Source organism: Cervus elaphus, chromosome 7 (genome assembly GCF_910594005.1).
Source record: "Cervus elaphus chromosome 7, mCerEla1.1, whole genome shotgun sequence".
Lineage (NCBI taxonomy): Eukaryota > Metazoa > Chordata > Mammalia > Artiodactyla > Cervidae > Cervus > Cervus elaphus.
The window spans coordinates 29,967,551-29,993,381 of NC_057821.1; the positions used below are offsets into that span (position 1 = coordinate 29,967,551).

General features: G+C 35.7%; 3 protein-coding genes across 3 annotated transcripts; 2 read left to right on the forward strand and 1 right to left on the reverse strand.

Annotated features, from left to right (window-relative positions):
• The first annotated feature begins 1,708 nt into the window (after nucleotides 1-1,708).
• On the forward strand, nucleotides 1,709-5,741 carry LOC122696811 (olfactory receptor 2G3-like). The gene is made up of 2 exons (XM_043906941.1): nucleotides 1,709-2,624; nucleotides 5,710-5,741. Exons 1-2 carry the CDS (start codon nucleotides 1,709-1,711, stop codon nucleotides 5,739-5,741), a joined length of 948 nt encoding a protein of 315 aa, XP_043762876.1.
• A 4,762-nt stretch (nucleotides 5,742-10,503) lies between these two features.
• Nucleotides 10,504-11,466, reverse strand: LOC122697805 (putative olfactory receptor 2B8). Its single transcript, XM_043908803.1, has one exon. The coding sequence runs from the start codon at nucleotides 11,464-11,466 to the stop codon at nucleotides 10,504-10,506; it is 963 nt and encodes a 320-aa protein (XP_043764738.1).
• Nucleotides 11,467-24,532: 13,066 nt separating this feature from the next.
• Nucleotides 24,533-25,471, forward strand: LOC122696768 (olfactory receptor 2W1-like). The gene has a single exon (XM_043906914.1). The coding sequence runs from the start codon at nucleotides 24,533-24,535 to the stop codon at nucleotides 25,469-25,471; it is 939 nt and encodes a 312-aa protein (XP_043762849.1).
• Nucleotides 25,472-25,831: the final 360 nt, after the last annotated feature.

Sequence of the window (25,831 nt, forward strand, 5' to 3'; positions counted from 1 at the left end):
GCATCCTGGGTATGTTCAAGTGGATGACTTAGGAAGATGTGTGACAAAGAATCAAAAGTAGAATTGAATCATGCTTGATATTCTTATTCATAAAATTTTTAAAAATCATAAAGAGATATGTATATCTAGCACTTTCTTTACAGATTTTTTCCACTTTCATGCTTCTCTATAGATGACACCTGATTTTTAAAGAAATAAACCTGTGGCCGATTATTGACACTTCCTTCTCACTTTCTGCATCTGGAGTCTCTAAGTTTGTCTAGACTTATTCTGTAGAGCCTGTCTAGAAATATAAATCTTCCCTGCTACCACCAAGCCATCTGTTTCCTGAAGTATTGCAACAGCCTCCTAACCAGTTCCCTTGTCTCATTTACTATTAGCCAATCCATTCATGCACTTCTCAAAGTCATGCTAATGATAATGTGAAATATCTAATCATCATAGCATTTTAGTTGCTTAATAGATACCATCTATATAATACTTTTCTTTCAACATTTTTTTATGAAAAAACTTAAAGGACAGTGTAGTGTAAATGATATTAGAGTCTTCAGAGAGAAACATTGTTGTAAGTTGCAAGTAAATGTTTAGTGCCTTATTAAAAACATTTTTTTAAATTAGATATAGTATTTTTATATTGGTTAAAGGACCCAAAGCTTCTCAAAAATCTCACTTATTTCATTAAAACTATGTTTTGAGTAGTCTGAATTTTTCTTTATATAACTTTATAGTATATAGTAGCAGAGGAACAAATCTGTTTGATTCCTTAGTGATATGTCACTAACTTCATAGCACTTTCATTACATACTTGCTGCTGATTGGCTGCTGAAGGATTTGAGGATAAGAGACAAAAACATTTTTGGAAAGGAGATTAAAAAAAGATGTAGTACATTTAAAAAATGACAGCCTTTCTTGGCAAGTAGAGAAGTAAAAAGTGAATAAGAGCTAACTAGTAAACAAGATAAGGAGGGACTATTTTCAGCAGAGGAAGTAGTTTGGTAAGATTGAAACTGAAAAACCATTGAGGAGCTGAGAAATATCTGAGGAATACTGCTGAATAAGGAACACCATGGGCAAAGTGTCTTATGATTAGACTGCAAGAGTAAGCGGAAAAAGGAATCAAAAGACATGTTTAAGCCTTGGATTTATCCAAAGGGTCTTAAAGATTAGCCTTTGAGGGATTTATAAACACATCAAGTGGTAATGAATGTCAGGAGGGAGCAAATAATTGACATATTGTTTGGGAGAAAAATAAAAGAAAACGTAGTCACTCAGTCCTGTCCGATTCTTTGGGACCTCATGGACTGTAACCCACCAGGCTCCTCTGTCCATGTCTAGGCAAGAATACTGGAGTGGGTTGCCATTCCCTTCTCCAGGGGACTTCCTGATCCAGGGATTAAACACAGGTCTCCCTCATTGCAGGCAGATTCCTTACCATCTGAGCCACCAGGGAAACCTTCGTTTGGGAGGACTAAGTAGCAATTAATGATTAATCATTTCTTATATGGTCCACATTATGTCATCATATGTTTAACAGTTTTCTCTAAGCTCTTGCACACTTTTAATTCCCTCCTAGAGACAAACGGTTCTCTCTCTTCTTATCTCACCTTCAGGATCAGTTTCTCCCAACGGTATTTCTGATCTTAACTGTTTCTCACTATCTGACTTCTATATTTTTACATGTGCCTCTCTTCTTTTCAAGAGTAGGGTGATGATGATGATTAATGAGAGTTTGGCAGGGGATTTCATTCTGGTGGGCTTCTCCGACCACCCACAGCTTGAGAAGATCCTCTTTGTGGTTGTGTTAATCTCCTATCTCCTGACACTGGTAGGCAACACAGCAATCATCTTGATCTCTTGTCTGGATCCCATGCTCCACACACCCATGTATTATTTTCTTACCAATCTCTCCTTAGTTGATCTCTGCTTTACCACCAGCATTGCTCCCCAACTGCTATGGAACCTCCATGGTCCATACAAGACAATCAGTCCTACGGGCTGTGCCATTCAACTCTACGCATCCCTGGCACTGGGATCCACTGAATGTGTTCTCCTAGCTGTCATGGCATTTGATCGCTATGCTGCTGTTTGTCGACCACTCCATTATGCCACAGTTATGCACTCACGACTTTGCCAGTCTCTGGTAGGAATGGCATGGTTGAGCGGAGTGGGAAACACCCTAATTCAGGGCACCATCACCCTTCGCCTGCCCCGTTGTGGGAACCGCAGGATTTACCACTTCATCTGCGAAGTGCCTGCCATGGTCAAGTTGGCCTGTGTAAACATTCATGCCAATGAGGTCCAACTCTTCATGGCTTCCTTGGTGCTTCTCCTCCTCCCTCTGACACTTATCTTGATCTCATATGGATGCATTGCTCAAGCAGTAATGAGGATCAGGTCAGCTCAAGCCTGGCGAAAAGCCCTTGGCACTTGTGGGTCTCACCTCTTGGTAGTAACTCTCTTCTATGGAACCATCACAGCTGTCTATATCCAACCCAACAGTTCTTATGCTCACAGTCAAGGGAAGTTCATAACCCTTTTGTACACCGTTGTGACTCCCACCCTTAACCCTCTCATTTACACTCTGAGAAACAAAGATGTGAAGGGGGCTTTGAAGAGGCTGCTACAGAAAGATAGAGCACAGCAGAGTGAGAAACTCTGATGAGGTAAAAGTAGAGACGTGGCCTGACTAAGGCTGAGGTGCCGAAGGAAAGATACACCAGAAGGCATTATCTGGAGACAGCTTCACACATATGCTGCAAAACCAAACCTGCAAGACTTTCTAGAGAACCCATGAGCCTGAAATTGCTTTCTTTCATTTCCTTATTTAAAGTACTTGAGGATAAACTGTCTAAACAGACATCTTTGTTATCTGTCAGTCAATAAATTACAAGCATGACTTACTATTTCCAGAACCTATTTTCTTCTCTCTCTGTCCTTCTCTTAGGTGAGTCTTGGCTTAGCCTTGTTAAATGAAATCAATCTATTGGTTGGTCCCTTTGTATAAATAAGCAGTGTGATACTCACAAGCTAGGTGTTTTTAAACCTAGTAGTTTTACTACTACTAAAGAGTAGTAGTAACTACTCTTTAGCAGCTTATTTCTGGCGGTCTGCTGCAATAGTGCCCATTGGATCCCACCCTTGGACCTTGGACCTTGGACCTTGGAAGCGTGTAGTTTGAAAATCCACCTTAACTGCACTGAATTCCTTGACTCTGCAACTCACCATCCCTTGGCCATTCTGTTTAAGTCTGCTGTTTAATTGTTCTCATTCTTACATTCTAATTTGAGCTGTTGTCAGGTTAGCTTTTCCTTGATATTTTGATTGTCCATAGAAATTGTATCCACACTGGTGCCAGAAATGGTGGATTTTGAATTTTCATGTTGCATTTAGATGATTAAATGATTTCTATCAAGTGACAGATTATAGGATCCAGTCCCTGCCATGTGAAAATTGACAGGGCATTTAAATCTAATTTTTATAAACAAGCTAGTCTTTTAATGGAAAACTGAGGGAAACCAATGCCATTATTAAAGGACATGGATTCTGAGAAAAGAGAATGTCCTGTCAAATTCAAAAGAGAGTCGTGATACCTAAGATTTCTCACCAATGAGGCCTCTTGAGACATCTAACAATATTTGATTATATGTCCTTATTTCTTTTTTCTTTACTATGTAGCAATGCTGTTTCTACTTTAAATCATTTTCTACTACATTTACTTATCAAATATTTATGAATTGATAAAATTTCAATTTTAATAAATATATATGTTTTTAAGTAAACAAATCAGTATTCCTTTTCTTCATGCAGAGGGAGATAATTAATTAAAATATAATTTCTTTTAAAATGCCATGGTGTTATGGCTGATTTACAAAGATAAGTTATGTGCTATATCAACCTAAAGCAAAAGAAACTTAGACTTCTAAGATCATGTATCATTTTGCTTTAAATTATGAATAGACTTTTTAGAATTTTTTTTGCTCAAATTGTAACTCCAAGTTAAAACATATTTTCTGAATCTGATTAATGGCTTTTATTATTGGCTACATGATAAAATAAAACTGTATCAAGCTGCATTATTTTTGAACAATTTTAAAGTTTTTAAATCTGATATGTAATTATGTATGGAAAACACATATGTATTATCATTACTTAAGTTTATTCTTTTGAAATGTTAGACTGCTTAATAATTTTGTCATTAAAAACTGCTCTATATATTTCTCTTTGTAAGAATGTTAGCATAAAGTTCTAGTTATACAATCTTGACATAAAGAAGAAAACACTACACATGACTGTCACCTTGATGATTAATCACAAAAATAAAATAAAAACACATGCAACCATTTCCCAGATATGAAACTTGAACATTATACACTCTCCAAGCCCCTCCCCATTCCAATTCCATTCACTATCTAATTTTCTTGCCCACATATAATTAGTACCCAGATAGCTAAAAACAAAGTTTGTTTTACATGTTTACAAACTTTGCATAGATTCAATAAAGCAGTACATAGTCTTTTCATTTCACTTGTTTGTGAGATTCATCCACAACATTGCATGTAGCAGTATTTTGCTTTCATTGCTGTATAGTTCTATATTATGAATATAAGACAATTTATTGATTATTTTAACTACTGAATATTTGATCATTTCTATTTGGTTTTATTATCAGTACTGCTTGTATGAGTGTTTTAATTTAAATATTTTGATGAGTGTATCTAGGAATAGAATTTCTAAGTAATATGGTATGCACATGCTAAGCTTTAGTAGGTGCACTGCCTAATAGTTTTCAGGTGGAGAAACCATTTTAGACTCCCACCAGCCATGTATGAGAATACCTTCTGCTCATATTTTTTAATCACACTTGGAGGTATTGGTCTGTCTTAGTTTAGGTATTCTGGGAATCTTATAGTAGTATTAAATTGTGAGTTTAACTTGCATTTCCATGATGACTAAAGTAGTTAAGCATCTTTTTTGTATATTGATTGGTAATTTAAGAATCAATTTTTGTGAAGCATCTATTCAAGATTTTAGGATTATGTTAGATTATCTGCTTTTTCTTCTTTTTGATTTGTAGATGTTTTTATTTTCTGGTCTAACTTTTGCTGTAGTAAGTTTATAAACATATTTTCCTGCACTATGGTTTGACATTTCACTTTCTTAATGGTATCTTGTGATTAGAAAAGTTGCTAATGAAATCTGATTTATCAATGACTTCCTTATATTAGTGCTATTTATGCATTATTTTTTTAAAAAAACTTTTCTTTCCAACCTCCAAATCATAAACATGCTCATCAGTATTATATTCCGATGGTTTGACGTTTTGCATTCACATTTATATTCTCTAAAATAATTTTTGTGAGAGAAATGTCAGTATTTATTTTTTATGAATACCCAATTGACAAAGCACTATTTAAAAATTACTGTTTCTTCTCTTCTCTTCAGGACCAAGTTTGTTATAAATCTAGTGTCTAAAATCATGTGGGTCTCTTTCTGGATTCTCCATTGTGTTTCATTATTTTCCTTGTCTATTCTTGTGCCCATAAGACATTTTATTAATAATAAATCTTGATATTAAGATTCCCAAGTCTTTCAAGAGAGGAAAATTATAGATCTCTCTCTCTTTCTCATGAACGTAATGAAAAATTCTAAGCAAATTATTAGCATTTGAATCTAAAATATAACAAAAGGAGAATAGATTATGACCAAGGTGATTTTATTCCAAGAATTCAAAGTTGTATTAATGTTGCAAGGTCAATCGATAGAATATGCTGTATTAACAAAAAAAGGGAAAAAAAACCATAGGATCATTTCAATAGGTGCAGAAAATTCCTTTGATAAAATTCAACATCCATTCAAGCTAACATAAAACCACATTTGACATACTAGCTTTAGAAGGGAACATTATTAATATGATAAAGTGTAGCTATAAACGTCCTACAAGAGAAGATCACTACTTATGTCTAACAATAGCTAGCACAATTTTGAACAGCCAATGAATGCTGGTTTAAAAGGAATTAAATCTTAAATTAGTTTAAACGGAATTAAACTATGTCCAAATTCATAGTTAAAATGTGTGACCAAGAGACAAAGCCCAAAATACTGGACCATATATGCAAGGATATTTGAAATATTTAACATCTTGTACCTCTCAAATGCATACATCAAATACATATACATATTAGAAAAAACAAGGAAATTTCTATTTTTATAGTGCTAAAGTATGTGAGGTTTTGAACAGAGGAGGAAGAATAAATTATATAGGTAAAACTTAAAAGAAGCTAGCTCTAGAAAGGCCACAGACTGGGAGAAAATATTTGCAAAAGAATCTCATAAAGAACTGCTGTCTAAAATATACAAGGAAATAGTAAAACAACAATAATTAAACATTTCGATTTAAAAGATGGGCCAGAGAGTTTGACATCTCATCAAAGAAGGTACTCGGATGGTAAATAAGCATATGAAAAGATGCTCCATATCACGTCATCAGGGAAATGCAAATTATGCAAATTAAAACAATGAGATACCACTATACACCTACAAGCACTGCCAAGATTCAGAACATTGACAACACTGAATGCTGGTGAGCATGTGGTGCACCAGAAATCCTCATTCATTGCTGATGGGATTGCAAAATGGTACATCCACTTTGGAAGATAGTTTGGCAGTCTCTTGCAAAATTAAACATATTCTTACCCTATGACCTAGCAATCATATTCCTTGGTATTTATGCAAGGGGGTTGAAAACCTATGTTCACACAAAACCCTGCACATGGATGTTTACAGTAGCTCCACTTGTAAATGTCAAAACTTGGAAGCAACCAGATATCCTTCAGTAAGTGAATAAATAAATGAAGTGTGATACTTCCAGGCAATGGACTCTTATTCAGTGCTAAAAAGTAATGCACTATCAAGCATTGAAAAGCCATAGAAGAAACTTAAATGCATATCAGTAAGTGAAAGAGGTCAGTCTGAAAAGGCTACAGCCTATAATGATTCCAACTGTATCATATATGGAAAAGGCAAAACTATGGAGATCGAAAAGATTAGTGTTTGCCAGGTGTTAGGGTGGAAGGAAAGTGAATAGGGAGAGCACAGAGGATTTTTAGGACAGTGAAAATATCTTGTATGATACTTCAATGGTGGACATATGTCATTATAAATGTATTCAAACTCATAGAATGTACAACACCAAGAATGAACCCTAATGTAAAGCACGGACTTTGAGAGATAATGATGTGTCAGTATAGGTTCATTAGTTAGAACGAATGTAGCACTCTGTTGTGGGATGTTGATAGTACGCGAGGCTTTGTCTGTGTCATGGGGTGGGGGGTGGGGGGTGGTGGTGGGAGGGAGGTGAGGCAGATATATGGAATATCTCTGAACCTTTTTCTTAAACTTGCTGTCAAACTAAGTGAAAGTGAAAGTCGCTCAGTCCTGTTAGACTCTTTGCGACCCCATGAACTATACAGTACACGGAATTCTCCAGGCCAGAATGCTGGAGTGGGTAGCATTTCCCTTATCCAGGGGAATCTTCCCAACCCAGAAATTGAAGCCAGGTCTCCCACATTGCAGGCTGATTCTTTAGCAGCTGAACCACAAGGGAAGCCCCTGTAGCTAAAACTGCTCTTAAAAAATACTCTGAGAAAAAAAGATGATAGGCATTTTATAACATCTTCAAGCAACTCACTTCCATACTCTTTAGGAGAAATAAACTATATATCCACTGCTGAAACATTATCTGGAAAGAACAAGGGTACATCACCATTAATTAAATGACCTATTGCATTACAATCTTTGAGAGTGGATTTTTTTTTTTTGTACTTTGTGCTAAATCCACTCAGTCTGCTTTTTTCTCCTATGTTTCCAATGTGAACATCACAATTTGCATAAGAAGGTAAGAAATGATGTGATGACTATATAGTGACATGTATCCAAGTAGGAACTTCTTTCAGATATTTAGGCTATTTTCAGAGTACATCCAAGAGGCTCTTGACTGTTTCAAGCCCTGACACTGTTGCTGAGAGGTAGGCTTTTCATCCAGACTTCCTTGGTAGCTCAGCTGGTAAAAATTCCTGGGTCAGGAAGATCCCCTGGAGAAGGGATAAGCTACCCACTCTGGTATTGGGCTTTCCTGGTGGCTCAGACAGTAGAGAATTCACCCACAATGTGGGAGACCTGGATTCAATCCCTGGGTTGGGAAGGTCTCCTGGAGGAGTGGCAACCCACTGCAGCATTCTTGCCTGGAAAATCCCCATGGACAGAGGAGCCTGATGGGCTACAGTATATGGGGTCACGAAGAGTTGGACAGGAATGAGTGACTAAGCATAGTACAGCATAGGCTTTTACATCCAGTAGTTATTATATAAAAACAGAGTTTGTAAAACATGGGTTTAGGGAAATACAACCTTGTAAAGAAGCTATATGATTTCCTGCATTTCAATTTCAAGAAAATATAGTTTTCCCATTTGGCCTGCTAAGAATAGCTATTACAATGCTGATAAAGATGATTGAGCACCAAGAATAAAATATATACTGTCTGGGCAACAAGATACTTTTAGATAAAACACCATTACTGAGAGATGTACACATTCCTCGTATGTTCAGTTCAGTTCAGTTGCTCAGTTGTGTCTGACTCTTTGTGACCCCATGGACTGCACTATGCCAGGCTTCCCTGTCCATCACCAACTCCCAAAGCTTATTCAAACTCATGTCCATTGAATCAGTGATGTCATCCAACCATCTCATCCTCTGTTGTCCTCTTCACCTCCTGCCTTCAATCATTCACAGCACGAGTCTTTTTAAATGAGTCAGTTGCAACAGGTGGCCAAAGTATCGGACTTTCAGCTTCCAGCACCAGTCCTTCCAATGAATAGTCAGGACTGATTTCCTTTAGGATGACTGGTTGGATCTCCTTGCTATCCAAGGGACTCTCAAGAGTCTTCTCCAACACCACAGTTCAAAAACATCAATTCTTTGGTGCTCAGCTTTCTTTATAGTCCAACTCTCACATCCATACATGACTACTGGAAAAACCAAAGCTTTGACTAGACGGACATTTGTTGGCAAAGTAATGCCTCTGCTTTTTAATACGCTGTCTAGGTTGGCCATGACTTTTCTTCCAAGGAGCAAGCGTCTTTTAATTTCAGGGCTGCAGTCACCATCAGCAGTGATTTTGGAGCCCAGAAAAATAAAGTCTGTAACTGTTTCCTTTGTTTCCCCATCTATTTGCCATGAAATGATGCCATGATCTTCATTTTCTGAATGTTGAGTTTTAAGCAAGCTTTTTCACTCTCCTCTTTCACTTTCATCAAGAGGCTCTTTAGTTCTTCTTCACTTTCTGCCATAAGGATGGTGTCATTTGCGTATCTGAGATTATTTCTATTTCTCCCGGCAATCTTGATTCCAGCTTGTGCTTCATCCAGTCCAACATTTCTCATGATGTACACTCTACATATAAGTTAAATAAGCAGGGAGACAATATACAGCCTTGACTTACTCTTTTCACAATTTGGAACTGTTCCATGTCCAGTTTTAACTGTTGCTTTTTGACCTGCATACAGATTTCTCAAGAGGTAGGTCAGATGGTCTGGTATTCCCATATCTTTAAGAATTTTCCACAGCTTTTTGTGATCCACACAGTCAAAGGCTTTGGCATAGTCAATAAAGCAGAGAAGTATATGTTTTTCTGGAACTCTCTTGCTTTTTTGAAGATCCTGTGGATGTTGGCAATTTGATCACTGGTTCCTCTGCCTTTTTTAAATCCAGCTTGAACATCTGGAAGTTCACAGTTCATGCACTGTTGAAGCCTGGCTTGGAGAATTTTGAGCATTACTTTGCTAGTGTGTGAGATGAGTGCCATGAGGAAAAACTTCTGTAGAATGACATGCAGAGTTGTAAAAATATTCTGTAAGAGGTTGCTAGCAGGGAAGGATAAGTGAACTAACAGTCAGAAGCACAGAGTTTTCTACAGGTATGCCCCTTTTCTTCAGAACAGTGTGGAGAACCACAGCATGCACTTGGCTCCCTGAGGAGCTTCCATTCTCATTTGATTTAAATTATATTACATATACAACAGCTACACTGACAGCATTTTAAAGAAAGTATATGAAAAGAAGAAATGAACTGCACTCTTCATGGTCTATAGGTGCATTCCGCATAATTTAGTCATTTCAAGTAGTCATTTTTCTGCTTTTTAAAGAAATCTCAAGATTGCTTCCTTAATCACCAGTTTTAGTATCATATTTGGATATTAATTTTTAAGTTTCATTAGAAAAGACAGAGTCAAAATGCAATATTTAATTAAAACCTATAAATATTCATTATCCACTTTTCAAGCTGCTTCATTATTTCAAGAGGAGAATAACCAACATTTGACTTTCTACGAAATACTTGGGTGATAATAGTAACAATCAGCCACTGTTACTTGGGAGTGAAAGGAATAATGAAAGTTGGTAAAGACATCCTGGGAGTGTGGTGTTTGAATGATAAGAGGACTACATTCTCCTAAGCCATGCTCCACCCTTGCTCTTGTTCTGTCCCCAGCAGCTTCTTTACTGCTTCCTTTACATCCTTATTCCTCAAGGTGTAGATGAGGGGGTTGAGCATTGGAGTTACAAGTCCATAGAAGAGTGCAAGAAGCTTGCCCTTCAACTTGACAGAATTGCTCTTGGGTGCCATATATGCATAACCGCTAATGGCTGAGCCATAGAACATAACGACCACAAGCAGATGAGACCCACATGTGTTGAAAGCCTTCTTGCGACCCTCAGAAGACTGGATTCTTACCACTGCCCTAACAATGTTAATGTAAGAGAACAGGATTAATCCCACTGGGATAACTTTTATGACCACCACAGCAGCATACATCTCCACTTCATTGATCCATGTATCAACACATGATAATTGAAGCATGGCAGGTACTTCACAGAAGAAATTGTCCACCTGATATTGACCACAGCGAGGTAACAGGAAAGTCAACACAGTTTGTACCAGAGAGTTGCTGAAACCTGTTACCCAAGCCACAGCTGCCAGTTGTTGGCATAGCCGAGAATGCATGATAACTGTGTAATGCAGAGGCTGGCAGATAGCTACGTAACGATCAAAGGCCATTACTGAGAGAAGGACACATTCAGTGGATCCTAAGCCAAGGAAGATGAATAGTTGAGCTATGCAGCCTCCATAGCTGATTTTTCTCTGGCCACCCTGTATGTTGACCAGCATCTGGGGGACAGTGGAGGTAGTATAGCAAAGGTCCAAAAAAGAGAGATTAGCCAGAAAGAAATACATTGGGATGTGGAGTCTGGGATCAAGGCACGACAAGATAATGATGGCTGAATTCCCAAGGAGAGTCATTATGTAGAAAATGGAGATGACCACGAAAAGAACCATTTCTAGTTTGGGCCATTCAGAGAAGCCCACCAGAACAAAGCCCTTGGAGTGATGAAGAGTGTTATTGAATCTTCTCATTGCTGTGACTCTACTTGCTGGACACACCACAGTCAGATTTTGGAGCTTGATTAGCCTTTGCTTAGAACTTAATGCTGGTTCATGAACCTACCTGTAACAGAGGAACTGGGTAGGGGATGCTGAAACAAATAAAATCATTAATATATTTCCTTTTACTACCTAGGCAAGAAGAATGAGAGTTAATGATAATATATCTATATTTTAACAACCATATTTTAAGCCATGACTTTCATTTGGTAAGCACATAGCTAAGTCGAGGTATTACAAAAGTAAATATTGTAAAGATGTATTACACAATACTCATTGCAAAAAGAAAGTGTTGGATCTGTTAAGATGGAGAGACACCAAGACTTCATTGGAGCTTCATTAAACCTCTAATTCACTCGATATATTTTTCTAACTTATTTTTTTCTCAATTCAGTTCACTTTCTTGCTGATCTTAATACATTTATATCATAGCAGATGAAATTTATCATCTTTGATAGGCACTGTCAGTTAAAGAATATAAATCCTCCTTTTTAATTACTGTATGTCTCCTTTCTGCTTATTGTAATTAAGTTAATATGGATAAAATTCCAAGGACCAAAGACAATCCCTTATAGAATTAATTTATTATCACATTTAGCCAAGAAATAGTTAGTAGAAGTTAACATAAGTGGGACTAAAATTTTCACTTATTTTACCTATGTTGAACACATTTTTACCAAATAGTATATATTTATCCAAAAAAGTTTTGATATATATGTCTATATATATATATATATTTATATTTAAAAAATTTGTGTTTTCCATGGATGTTTTTACTATTCCCTCCATTTAGCCACACTTCTAAGGATAAAAATTCTCAAAATGGGCCGTAGCAAAGTGGAGAAAGTTGTGAAAAATATTATACAAACTCTCTGGTGTGAGTCCTGGATTAGATAGGTAGTAAATGGCCTATAATTACATAGGTAGTAAATGGTAGTGTAAGCATCAGACTCCTTGTCTCTGCCTCTGACAAAATCCTGTTTTTTAAACACTATTGTATGCAGCCACAGGATTCATGAATAAACCTGTAACATATGAATAAACATTCACTTAATGACATCTTATTTGTCACATTGGATATTAGCTAGTAAATATAAAAAAAAAAAGATATGAAATCTGTTATCTTCAATTATCTGTATGCCTGGATTCAAGGATACTCTTGTCTGAACTTAGATATGGCAAAGTACATTAAGCAAAACAGGATCGTGTCCTGGAAAGATCAGTGAGATGGTTTATCAGCTAGCATAGTGAAATAATAAAATTAAATAAGAAGTAAAAGACTAGGAAGAATAAAATATTTTGACATAATTTATACATAATTACTATCCTGAGATCTAATTATTAAAAATCCTATTAAAATTAAGTCCATATAGCAAATAATTATTAATACTAAATAAAGGCGCAATTTCAAAAGATCAGCATATAAATGCAAATAAAATTTCATACTGAAAATTTTTAAACATCACCAATAATTTAAAAGAATAAAGGAATGTTATTTTAAGTGATATTAAAAATATCATTTGTCAACTTCTCCTTAAGAAAACACTTGAGATATAAAATACATATTTACATGCTAGGATAGGCATTGCTGGTATATTTACATGATTTAAAAAATCAGAAAAAATAACTTTAATGTTTCAGAATAGCAAAATGTTGAATATAATTTATCTATTGATTAGATGGTTATAGTCAATAAAATTAATTACATATATGCAATGCCTATTCATCATCATAATATTTTAGTATATGAAACATGCATAATATAAAATATGACATTTTTTAATATTGCTAAAAAACATGTAAATTATGCTTACTAAAGGATGAGAAAACTACAAAAAATAATTGGGTTTGAGATTACTAATGATTTTCATTACATAATTATGTTCCACTTTTCCAAATTATATTCAGTGATTAAGCATGCTTCTTGTGTGTGTGTGTGTGTGTGTGTGTGTATGTGTGTGTGTGTGTGTTTTAGGTGTTCAGTTGTATCCAACTGTTCATGATGCCTATGGACTGTAGCCCGCCAGGCTCCTCTGTCCATGGAATTCTCCTAGAAAGAATACTGGAGTATTCGTTTTTTATGATTAGTCAAATCCATAATACAAATATGCAGAATTATTTGACAGGCAGTAAGGAAAAAAATTAAAAGCTTAAACCCTTTGGATTAGCATAGTGTCCTGATAAAATTTATACTGTTTCCATATATACATCATTCACCATTCATATTGTGATCTCTTTGATATGAATATGAGAGTCATTTTTATGGAAAGAAGAGGTCCTTCTACAGCATATGTAATCTTCTATGCATGGATGGTTATGAGGGCAGTGTAGAAAACTTTCCAAACTGAGAAGGAATCATAATGGGGCATAAGACTATGAGACAGAAATGAAGTCACCAAAGTCAGAATTCAACTAATTCAAAAATTAGTCTGTGGCCAGTTGTAATGTTCACCTCTCAAAGGATATTATTCACTACTCCTTTTGGAAGGCAGGAAAGCAAGGACAGGAAGAAGAAAGAAAGGAAGGAAGGGATTCTGATTTTAATGTTTCCTGAAAAGAACAATTGCTAAGAATAGCAATTACTATATAGGGACATTTTCTGAAGACCAAGTGTCATATGATAAATATGATAAATATAAGCTGAAGATGTATTCAGAAAATACTTTTACATCCTACTTAATCTAAACAAATACCTCACAACAGTCATTCAAAACGTTTTTCCTCATGCTTTCTTAGTATATAGTAAGTTAGTATATGTTTTCTTACTGTATGCATTCTTAGAATAAAATAGTATAAAATGGAATTTTTTCTTTATCTTTGACAGAATAAGACATTGTGAACAGGAAGTATGTAATCAAATTGGTCCTAGAAACAAATACAGTATCTCTTTGTACCTTTTATGCTACCGAACTGGCATAATAATAAATTCACTGAAACTTGTGCAAGTTGCACATCAGCAAACTTTCTGTATTCTGTTGTCATGTTGCTGAGATGAATTTGTACTACCCCTAAATCCACTAGGAATCCTTTCCTGATTACAAATTACAAATATGTAGAAATATGGTTCCTTAGTAAATAGGAGCTCATCCACTTGATTATTTGGGTCATTTCCCAAAACTCTAAGATTTCTTACCAAATCTACATTGACTTGGGGCGAGAGATCAGTTCATGCTTTAGAAGGATTACTCAGCATAATTTTCCTCACCTGCCAGTGAGCTCTCCCCAAAATTAACAATCTCGGAAATTAAAAAAGAAAAAAAGTTACCCGATGGAAACTGAATACCCTATTCATTCTTACTATTCAAATATTTAAATATCATTATTCCTTTTTCTTTACCTCTAATTAATTTTATCTTTAATAAAATTATTTTAATTCCATGCCATCATTGTACCTCTCCCTTCTGCTGTTGTCTGTAGTCTCGGTCTCCACAAACAAACCTGTTGATTGTCAAAGTGGCAGTCTTCTAAGCAACAGTTTCTAAGACTAAGAATAGCACAAAGAGTAAAAGTAACTTCCCCTCTTTTGGAATCAAGTTTCCTTTTTCTCTGAAAGAAGCCTCTGCAGAGGCTCTGTGTCACTCACTTCTCAGTTTTGCTGCATTGTTCAGCTTGTAAGGTGTCTCACTCTCGCTAGTTCGTCCTAGCACAAATTCCTTGTGTCTAAATCTCATCACAATATTGACTCTCCTCTTTTTTTTATGCCATATTTAAAAGAATACAAGGATACCTAGGGTCTCCTTGTTTTTTACTCCTCAGGGAATGTAGTGACTTTGGATGGGGCATGCTAGAAATTCTGACCTTGGGGAACCAATCTCCCAGTTGCAATTAAAACTCATAGAGAAAAGTGCTTGCGCCATGGGGAAAATACAAAAAATAGCATCATAAACTGCTTACAAAGCAAGTGAATTATACATAGTTCTGCCATAGTATACACACTCATGAATCTTAAAATGAATAAGTGGTGTTTACTTTGTGCTTGAAAGTGAAAGAAAGTGAAGTGAATGCCACTCAGTCGTGTCCGACTCTTTGCGACCCATAGTCCATGGACTTCTCCAGGCTGGAATACCGGAGTGAGTAGCCTATCCCTTCTCCAGGGTATCTTGCTAACCCAGGAGTTGAACCAGGGTTTCCTGTATTGCAGGCAGATTCTTTACCAACTGAGCTATCAGGGCTTGGCAGCTTTTTATTAAAGCTTAATATGACACGCAAATTCGTGAAGCGTTCCATTCTTTTTAAAAAAGAAAAAAGAAAAAAAAAAAAAAGCTTAATATGAATTACATCATTTGGTAATCCAGAGCTTCACCAATATAGTATGTTGTCAAACTTTTGGATTTATTTTTCAACCTGATAGTTAAGAAACTGTATCTTTGTGTCACTGTATTTTGTATTTCTGTTATAATGAATGAGATTGCTGTTCTTTCTGTATGTTCAGATGCTGCTGCCTATTTGTGAAAAAGCTATTAGCATTTGAAGATGTTGTTGTCCATTTTACTTTGAGTTTATAAGTTTCCTCTTGGTTTGGGGAAGCTTTTTATATATTAGGAGACTGACCCTTTAGCAACAATATGAATATGATTTTTTTGGTTGTAATTTGTGGTCTAACTTCTCTTATTACATTTTTATTGTATAATAGTAAAACATATAGAGAAAAATGAAAAAGTCATAAATATAAGCTCAATGAATTTTTACAGAGTTGAAAGACTCCTGTGAAGTGGCACATAGAAGCAGGAGAGAATATATCCATCAGGTCAGAAGCTCCCCCTGTGTCTCTTCCTAGTCACGATCCCCTAAGACACTCTTTTGATTACCAAAACCATAAGCCTTATTTGCTTGGTTTTGAAATTTAAATAACTAAACTCATCTAAGATGTACAATTTTGTATCTCAATGTTGTGTCTGTAAGATTCATCTATGTTTTTACATGTACATTACATCATTCATTCTCATTACCAGATACTTATACATTTATGAATATAATGCAATTTATTTTTATTGCCTACATTTGGATAGTTTCATTGGAAGGCTATTACAAATAGTGTCAATATATACATTATTGGATATGTCTTTCAGTGGACAAATTTATGCATTTCTGGGGAATTTCCTGGTGGTTCAGTGGTCAGGACTCCCCACTTTCACTGCCAAGGGCCTGAGTTCTAACTCTGGTTGGGTAACTAAAATCCCACAAGCCACATGGCATAACCAAGGGGAAAAAAATCAAACATTTCTTTGGGTCTGTACTTTGGATTGAAATTTCTGGTTTAAATGGTATTGAGTATACTCATTTTTAATTAAAAACTGCCAGTAAATTTTCAAAGTTGAGCATTTATTTCCTTTATAGCCTCTTCACTTGGAAATGTCAACTTTTGGGAAAAAGTATTCTTTCTATTTGGTACATAAGGGATATCTCATTCATTATGATTAAATTTATATTTTCCTGAGGATTATGAGGACTTTTAAAAAGCTGTAACAAATATGTTTAAATTTTGAGTGGTGAAGGCAGACAATATTTATGAACATACAGGGAACTTCATCAAAGAGATGAGCATTATACAAAAAAGTGTCTAAGTATTAGATATAAAAAATATGGTATCAGAAAACAAAACACAGAGCATTCATGTTCTGTAGGATAAATCAACTCCTCTAACATATGAGTAATTGAAGTCCCATATCATGACAAGAGAAAAAAAGAATTAGAAAGATTATTTGAAAAGATAATAATGGTTTCAGTCAGTCAGTTCAGTTGCCCAGTCGTGTCCAACTCTGCGACCATGGACTGCAGCACGCCAGGCTTCCCTGTCCATCACCAACAGAGCTTACTCAAACTCATGTCCATTGAGTCAGTGATGCCATCCAACCATCTCATCCTCTGTCATCCCCTTCTCCTCCTGCCTTCAATCTTTCCCAATTGGGAAAGGGTCTTTTCCAATGAGTCAGTTCTTCCAGTCAATCCAGGAATCAAACTGTGGTCTCCTGCATTGCAGGTGGATTCTTTACCAACTGAGCTATCAGGGAAGCTGAATAATGGCTTGGAATAATACAAAATTGGTTAATAGCACACTACACATTTTTAAAATTTCACCAAAGCCAAATCTTGATAAATAAAAATAAAATTAATGTAGTCAACTTACATCTAACTGATGAAAACTAAAAACAAAGAGAAAAGCTTGAAAGAAGCCAGAGAAAAAGAAAGATTGAATACAAGGTGATAGTAATAACAGTGAGTGATTTATTATCAGAAACAATGAAAGCCAAAAGACAATAAAATGTCATATTTAAGGTGTAGAAAAAGCTATCAACTTAGAATATTATATTCAGTGAAAATTATCTTTAAAATTAAGGCAACATAAGACATTTTCAGATTTTATAAATGTTTAAAATAACTCATCTGCATGAGAAAAGCTGTACAAGAAAAGTTCAAGAAGCCTTTCAGGCTGAAGGGAAGTCTGAAAATACAGAACAAATGAGATACACAAGTATTAATATGTGGATAAATATATCAAAGATTTGTCTGTTTTATGTACGTATGTATGAATCGGTTTAAAGACAACTGACTGTTTAAAACATAAAAATGTGTGTGGAAAATGCACGTGTGTTATTTGGCATATATTGAAATAAAATCTATAGATGACAATAAGAGCACAAGGAAGAGAAACAACATGGAATTATATTGCTTTAGTTTTCTTTTATTGTTTCTGGATTAGAATAAAATGGCTTGATGGTGCACTCCTATCAGTTAAAAATATGTACTTTAACCACTAAAGCAACTTGAACAACAAAAAAAAGACACAATCTAAGAAGTTAATAAAGGAGATAAAATGAAATAATAAAAAAAAATGAATTCATACAAAAGAAGGCAACAAAGGAGAAATAAAACAAAAACAGAAGAATTGAGACAAATAGAAAACAAGCAAAAAATTGTAGACTTGAACCCAACCATATATTAATTCACTTACATTACACAAAAACAGAAATATCATTCTAAACTAAAGGCAGAAATTGTTATGCTTAATAAATAACAACACCCAACTATATCCTGTTTTCAGAAAAATAGACTTTAAAAATAAAAGATAAATTGACTCTTTTTAAACTCTTTTTACTAAAAGAGTTAGCAAAATATACCATACAAACACAAAGCTTTAAAAGCAGACTTAACTATGTTCATATCAAATAAATCAGACTCCAAGATAAGGAGCATTATAGGAGAAAAAGTGGAATATTATATAAAGTTTAAATTGTCAATCTATCTTAAATAGGTAACAGTCACAAGTGTGTGTGCAACTAATAAAATCTCAAACTTTATGAAGCAGAAGTTGAAAACATCAAAGGACAAATAGACAAATGTACAAATATCATTGGAACTATCAACACATTTCTCTCAATAATAAGTAGGACAACTAGACAAGAAAATAATAATGATATAGAATGTATTTGAAAACAACTCAGCCAACTTGAACTAGTTGAAGTGAATCAATTTTTTTTTTTTTTTTTACAAAACACATAACAGCATTCACCAAAATAGACTGTATAGTTAACATAGCAGAAACAAAGAGATAGGATAGTTAGGCTGGGGTCTGAGGATAAGACCTCTCTAAGAATGGATAAGGAAGCTGTGGTACATATACACAATGGAATATTACTCAGCCATTAAAAAGAATGCATTTGAATCAGTTCTAATGAGATGGATGAAACTGGAGCCCATTATACAGAGTGAAGTAAGCCAGAAAAATAAAGAACATTACAGTACACTAACACATATATATGGAATTTAGAAAGATGGTAATGATAACCCTATATGCAAAACAGAGAAAGAGACACAGATGTACACAACAGACTTTTGGACTCTGTGGGAGAAGGCGAGGGTGGGATGTTTCGAGAGAACAGCATTGAAACATGTATATTATCTAGGGTGAAACAGATCACCAGCCCAGGTTGGATGCATGAGACAAGTGCTCGGGCCTGGTGCACTGGGAAGACCCAGAGGGATCGGGTAGAGAGGGAGGTGGGAGGGGGGATCGGGATGGGTAATACATGTAAATCCATGGCTGATTCATGTCAATGTATGACAAAAACCACTACAATATTGTAAAGTAATTAGCCTCCGACTAATAAAAATAAATGAAAAAAAAAAAAAAAGACCTCTCTAAGGACATTTAGGAATCTTTCGAACTTGGACTTGGGATGACAGGCATACCAGGGAGCACTGCTGTGGAGAAGAGTGAAACGAAGACTTGAAGACTGGCAGGAAGACAATCTAAGAAGGAGCTGATGAGATCAAGCTTAGGACTAAGTAGCCTTGGTACTATAATACATGACTTTTTTCTTTTTCTGGTGGTGGTGTTGTTTTCTCCAAACCTTCCCACTTGTTTAGAGAAAGTTGGCTTTTCAGTTAGTTTTGAGTTCAGTGGATGGACATTATCTTAAGCATCCCCCTTTGATTGTTCTAGTTTTAGAAACCATTATTTAATTGTTCTAATTTTCAGATGTATCTTAGATTTTTGTATTTTATTCTATTTATTAATTTTGGGCTTATTTCTGAGAGAAGAACAGGGAAGTTCTTATTTAACTAGGAGATCACTGAAATTTTTACTTTCATTGATGATCAGTCTCTAAGATCATTACAGGACTGATACATGTGCTCCTACAAAATAAACCTTCAGGAAGGAAAACTAGGCAAAGCTGTTTTTCTAACCCATGTCTAGTGGTAGTTACAGTAGGTCACACTGTAAAATGTATTATGAATGGAAGAAGCAACATTTCTAAATTTTACACTATATTTCTAAGTTTACCTCTATCGATCATTATCACAGGTATGTCTGTGTTACATTTATATCCATTATATTTCTTTCTCCTCTCCTTCATTTTGATAAATTGCTATTATATGCTGAAATCATAAATATATTTGTCAATTACATATATTTCAAACTATTAGATTATTTATAAGATACATTCAACTAAAAAACAAATCATGGAGTCAGAAGATGTAGACGAATGCTTCACCTATACTGTTTACTACTTGGTCATGCAGGGCTTGTCACAAAACTTCTATGATACCCAGTTTCCACCCACATAAAAAAACAAAAGTAACATCCATTTAAAAGTTTTTAAGGATCAATAAGACATAACATACCAAAAATGCATATGACTAGTAAAGCACAATATAAAACCACTGTAATTATTTTCACTCCTATTAGCATCACTTACAAGGAGTAATAGTAATGATGATGTTAGTCTCAATCCAAAATGGACAAAAGGAGCTGACTTTTGAAATTGATAAATTCTCTTAAGGAAATTTGTTGGGGTTTTTTTGTTTGTTTTCCTTTGCTTTTGTGTTTCTGAACAATTATCAGTATACATTAATTGCTTATGAGATACTCTGGATCCCAAGGTATTTCATCATTGTTCAACAAATTTCATCATTGCTCTTAAGAGAAATCTAATTAGTTATTATTCACAGCACACATGTGTCTCTTTGTTGGATTCTTTTTCACTGGAGGAGACAAAAGTATTCTTATTAACTGTGCTTATGAACTAGGAATGGTGAGAGGCAGGGGCAGCCTCTGTCCATAAGCATGATGGTTCACAGTGAGAACTGGGCAGAAGTAGTGGAAGCCTAGGGATGGTTCTGCTCTATTTAGATATAGTAAAGAATATTCATTTCTATTTTAGAAAATAATATTTTTTCCAAATTTTTCTTGGCTGAATCATCAGTACTGAAAAGCTTACTCAGCTGAATTAAGGTAAGTGGAGGAGAAATTAAGTTGTCTTGGGTAATATTATAAGGTGTTTCTCAAAATCAAAATGATTTGCCTACAACCTCTGGCTTTCACACCAGTTCTCCTCATCATGTCACCTAGAACATCTATTGATCTCTAAACTAATATCTGTTGAAATGGAGATCCTAAAATTAAAAATTGCTATACCTTTCTGTTCATGTGCTCATGATTAAATATTTATCCCATCAGTTTAGTTCAGTTCAGTCACTGAGTTGTGTCCAACTCTTTGTGATCCCAAGGACTGCAGCACACCAGGCTTCCTGTTCACCACTAACTCCTGGAGCTTGCTCAAACTCATGTCCATCAATTCAGTGATGTCATCCAACCATCTCATTCTCTGTCAACCCTTTCTCCTCCTGCCTTCAATCTTTCCCACTATCAGGGTCTTTTCTAATGAGTTCCCATATTTATTAAGAACCTACTAGTTACTTTAGGGAGAATTCACCTAATAAAATTAATGTGCACCACACAAAAGAAGCAGTAGATTTGTTGTAGGAGTAAAAATCATGAACTCATTTTTGAACTGTGATGCTGTGAAATGAGATGTAAACCTGTGTGATATTGATTTAAAGCCCTGTGTTGATGTTGAGTACACTGGTAAAATTGCCTATCTGAAAGTAGAGAAGGAAAGTTGAATTAGTAAAGATATATGGCAGAGTGTGTATATATATATATATATATATATATATATATATATATATATATATACACACACACACACATATCTGTCCAGAGCTAGTAACTGAAGCTAACAAGAATAAAGGATCAATGAAGCAAAGAGAAAAGCAGAAATTGGTTATAGAACATTGGAGATAGCTGGAGGGGAGGAGAAATGAATGAGAAGATGCAGTGAAGGTAAAGAATGAACTGAAAAGAAGTAATAGCAGTGGTGTAACATCCTGCTTTAGGAGAGAGTGTATCCAATGAAAAACATGGCCCAGAAAGACACATGCACCGCAATGTTCGTTGCAGCACTATTAGCAGTAGCCAGGACATGGAGGCAATCTGGATGTCCATTGACAGAGGAATGGATGGAAAAGATGTGGTGCATATATACAATGGGATCTTACTCAGCCATTAAAAAGAACGAAATAAGGCCATTTGCAGCAACATGTATGGATCTAGAGAGTCTCATAGTGAGTGAAGTAAGTCAGATTGAGATGGAGAAATATCATATGACATCCCTTATATCTGAACTCTAAAAAGAAATGATACAGATGAACCTAATTACAAAACAGCAACAGACTCATAGATACAGAAAACGAACTCATGATTGCTGCAGGGTGGGATGGTTAAGAACTTTGGGAAGGTCAGGTACACACCGCTGTATTTAAAATGGACAGCCAACAAAAACCTATTGTATAGAACATGGAATTCTGTTCAATGTTATGTGCTAGCTTGGATGGGAGGCGGGTTTGGGGAGAATGGATATATGTATATGTATGACTGAGTCCCTTCACTGTTCACCTAAAACTATCACAACATTTTTAATCAGCTATACCTCAACATCGTAAATTAAATTTAAAAAATAAAAGAGGTTTGGAGCAACTTTTTTTTTTAAAAAAGAAGGGATATTATTGTTACAAATGCCCTACACTCCTAAATTCCAATATCCTGACCCTCAATGATATATCAAGTGTCTTCCAGTCCTTTTATTCCTGATTTTATTTAAGACTTGAATTTACTGTTGTATGTACAGAACTAGATGAGAATTGCTTTTTTGAGAAAGAAAGTGGGAGGTTATCTGCAAAAAGACACATGCATGGTGGTGAAGAGAAGGTCCTTGAGAAAGAAAGACCTGGTTATAAATCATAGTGCTCACTAAAATAAAGTGACAGAATAGGGAACAATGTTAATATAAGTTATATTATTATATTTCCCTCATTTTAGGGTATCCTGTTCCTGACATGTAAACACATATTTCAAGCTTTATTGTAATTATATTATAATAATGGGGTAAAAGAAGCAGGCTGATAACAGATTTCTACCTTCCTATGATTGTTAGAATAATAAGAATGGTTATTGTACCTATCTCCCAGTCAATTAATCAATAAGTTAATTAAACTTTTTAGAGAAGTACCAGGAATCTCTATATTTGAAAATAACTCCAAGAAACTTTTCTTCAGACAGAATCAGAAATTATTCTGTTTTATTTAATATTAATGACTTTGTTTCTTAATGGGATCTACATAAAATAATTATATATTAAAAGATAAAACAAAGCTAATGATTTAAATTCTTCATCTTTTAGCATGCACTGCTATGCTATATTATAGGCACAAAGAAAATTCTTTCAATAAAGAATCACATTAAATGACATTAAATTGAGCAAAGTTCTCTTTTAAACACTCCAGTCATTGATGTAGATTTCTAGGTTTTGTCAATCTCTCCATTATAATCCACATTTGGACATTTCATTAGATATTTGATGTAATAATCTATTCAGTTTAGTTCAGTTCAGTCCCTCAGTCGTGTCCGACTCTTTGCGACCCCATGAAACACAGCACACCAGGCCTCCCTGTCCATCACCAACTCCTGGAGTTTACTCAAACTCATGTCCGTTGAGTCGGTGATGACATCCAGCCATCTCATCCTCTGTCGTCCCCTTCTCCTCCTGCCCCCAATCCCTCCCAGCATCAGGCTCTTTTCCAATGAATCAACTCTTCGCATGAGGTGGCCAAAGTATTGGAGTTTCAGCTTCAGCATCAGTCCTTCCAATGAACACCCAGAACTAATCTCCTTTAGGATGGACTGTTGGATCTCCTTGAAGTTCAAGGGACTCTCAAGAGTCTTCTCCAGCACTACAGTTCAAAAGCATCAATTTTTTGGCGTTCAGCTTTCTTCACAGTCCAACTCTCACATCCATACATGACTACTGGAAAAACCATAGCCTTGACCAGATGGGCCTTTGTTGGCAAAGTAATGTCTCTGCTTTTTAATATGCTGTCTAGGTTGGTCATAACTTTCCTTCCAAGGAGTAAGCGTCTTTTAATTTCATGGCTGCAGTCACCATCTGCAGTGATTTTGGAGCCCCCAAAAATAAAGTCTGACTCTGTTTCCCCTGTTTACTTACTATCATACCTTAAATTTTGTATTATTTGTATCACTGAAAAAAATACATTTATGTGTTTGATAATAAAACTGTTATCTATATCATTCATATAATCCTGATTTGAATCTGATAGTGAAGTTTCTGATTATACCCATATGATTTCTATTATATTGATAATTCTACTTTCAGAATTGCTATTAAGAAAAAAGAAAAGAATGATCAATGACAGCTACTTTGGTGGATTTCTACTCCTTGGATTCACAGGCCAGTCTCAGATGGAGATGATTATCTCTTGGGTTGTATTTTTCTTCTACATCATTGCCCTGATGGGAAATATGGCCATCATCCTACTGTCTTTTCTTGATGACCATCTCCAAACTCCCATGTACTTCTTCCTTAGAAGTTTGGCCATTTTGGATCTCTGCTATACCACAAACATAGTCCCTCAGATGTTGGTCAATATCTGGGGCAAAGACAAGAGAATTACCTTTGGTGGCTGTGCTTTCCAGCTTTTCACTGATATGGTTCTCTGCTCAGTTGAATGCATCCTTCTGGCGGTGATGTCTTATGACAGGTTCAGTGCTGTCTGCAAGCCTCTGCACTATATGACCATAATGAACTCCCAACTTTGCCAGGGCCTTGTAGGCACTGCCTGGGTTGTTGGTGTTATTAATTGCATGATACTTTCCCCCTATGCCATGAGTCTTCCTCGATGTGGAAATCACCACCTGGATCACTTCTTTTGTGAGATGTCTGCAATGATCAAGATTGCATGTGTGGACACGACAGCCATGGAGGTAACCACATTTGCCATGTGCCTGATTATTGTTCTTGCTCCTCTTCTTCTCATTCTGGTTTCTTATGGCTTCATTGCTGTAGCTGTGCTCAAGATCAAATCTGCAACGGGGAGGCAAAAAGCATTTGGGACCTGTTCCTCCCACCTCATTGTGGTATCCATCTTCTATGGAACTGTAGTCTATATGTACATCCAGCCAGGAAACAGTCCAAATCAAAATGAGGGTAAACTTCTCAGTATCTTTTATTCCATTGTTACTCCCAGCATGAACCCACTGATCTATACTCTGAGGAATAAGGAGTTCAAGGGGGCCATAAAGAGACTGATTGGGAAAAAGCAAGTTCTGTGGAAACAATAGGACACTGATTCTTCCTCCCAGAAATTTCCAGTACGGAAATGTGTCCTCTACAACTTTTATATGTAGACAATTTATGTTGTGTCATCACCTGAGATAAAGTACATGAAAGTGAAGTCACTCAGTCATGTCCAACTCTTTGCAACCCCATGGACTGCAGTCTGCCAGACTCCTCTGTCCATGGGATTCTCAGGCAAGAATACTGGAGTGGGTTGCCATTTTCTTCTCTGGGGATCTTCCTGACCCAGGGATTGAACCCGAGTCTCCAGCACTGCAGGCAGACTCTTTACCGTCTGAGCTACCAGGGAAGTCACTTCTCACCTGAGAGAAGTACCCATGAAATATACAGAAAATTATTATCAA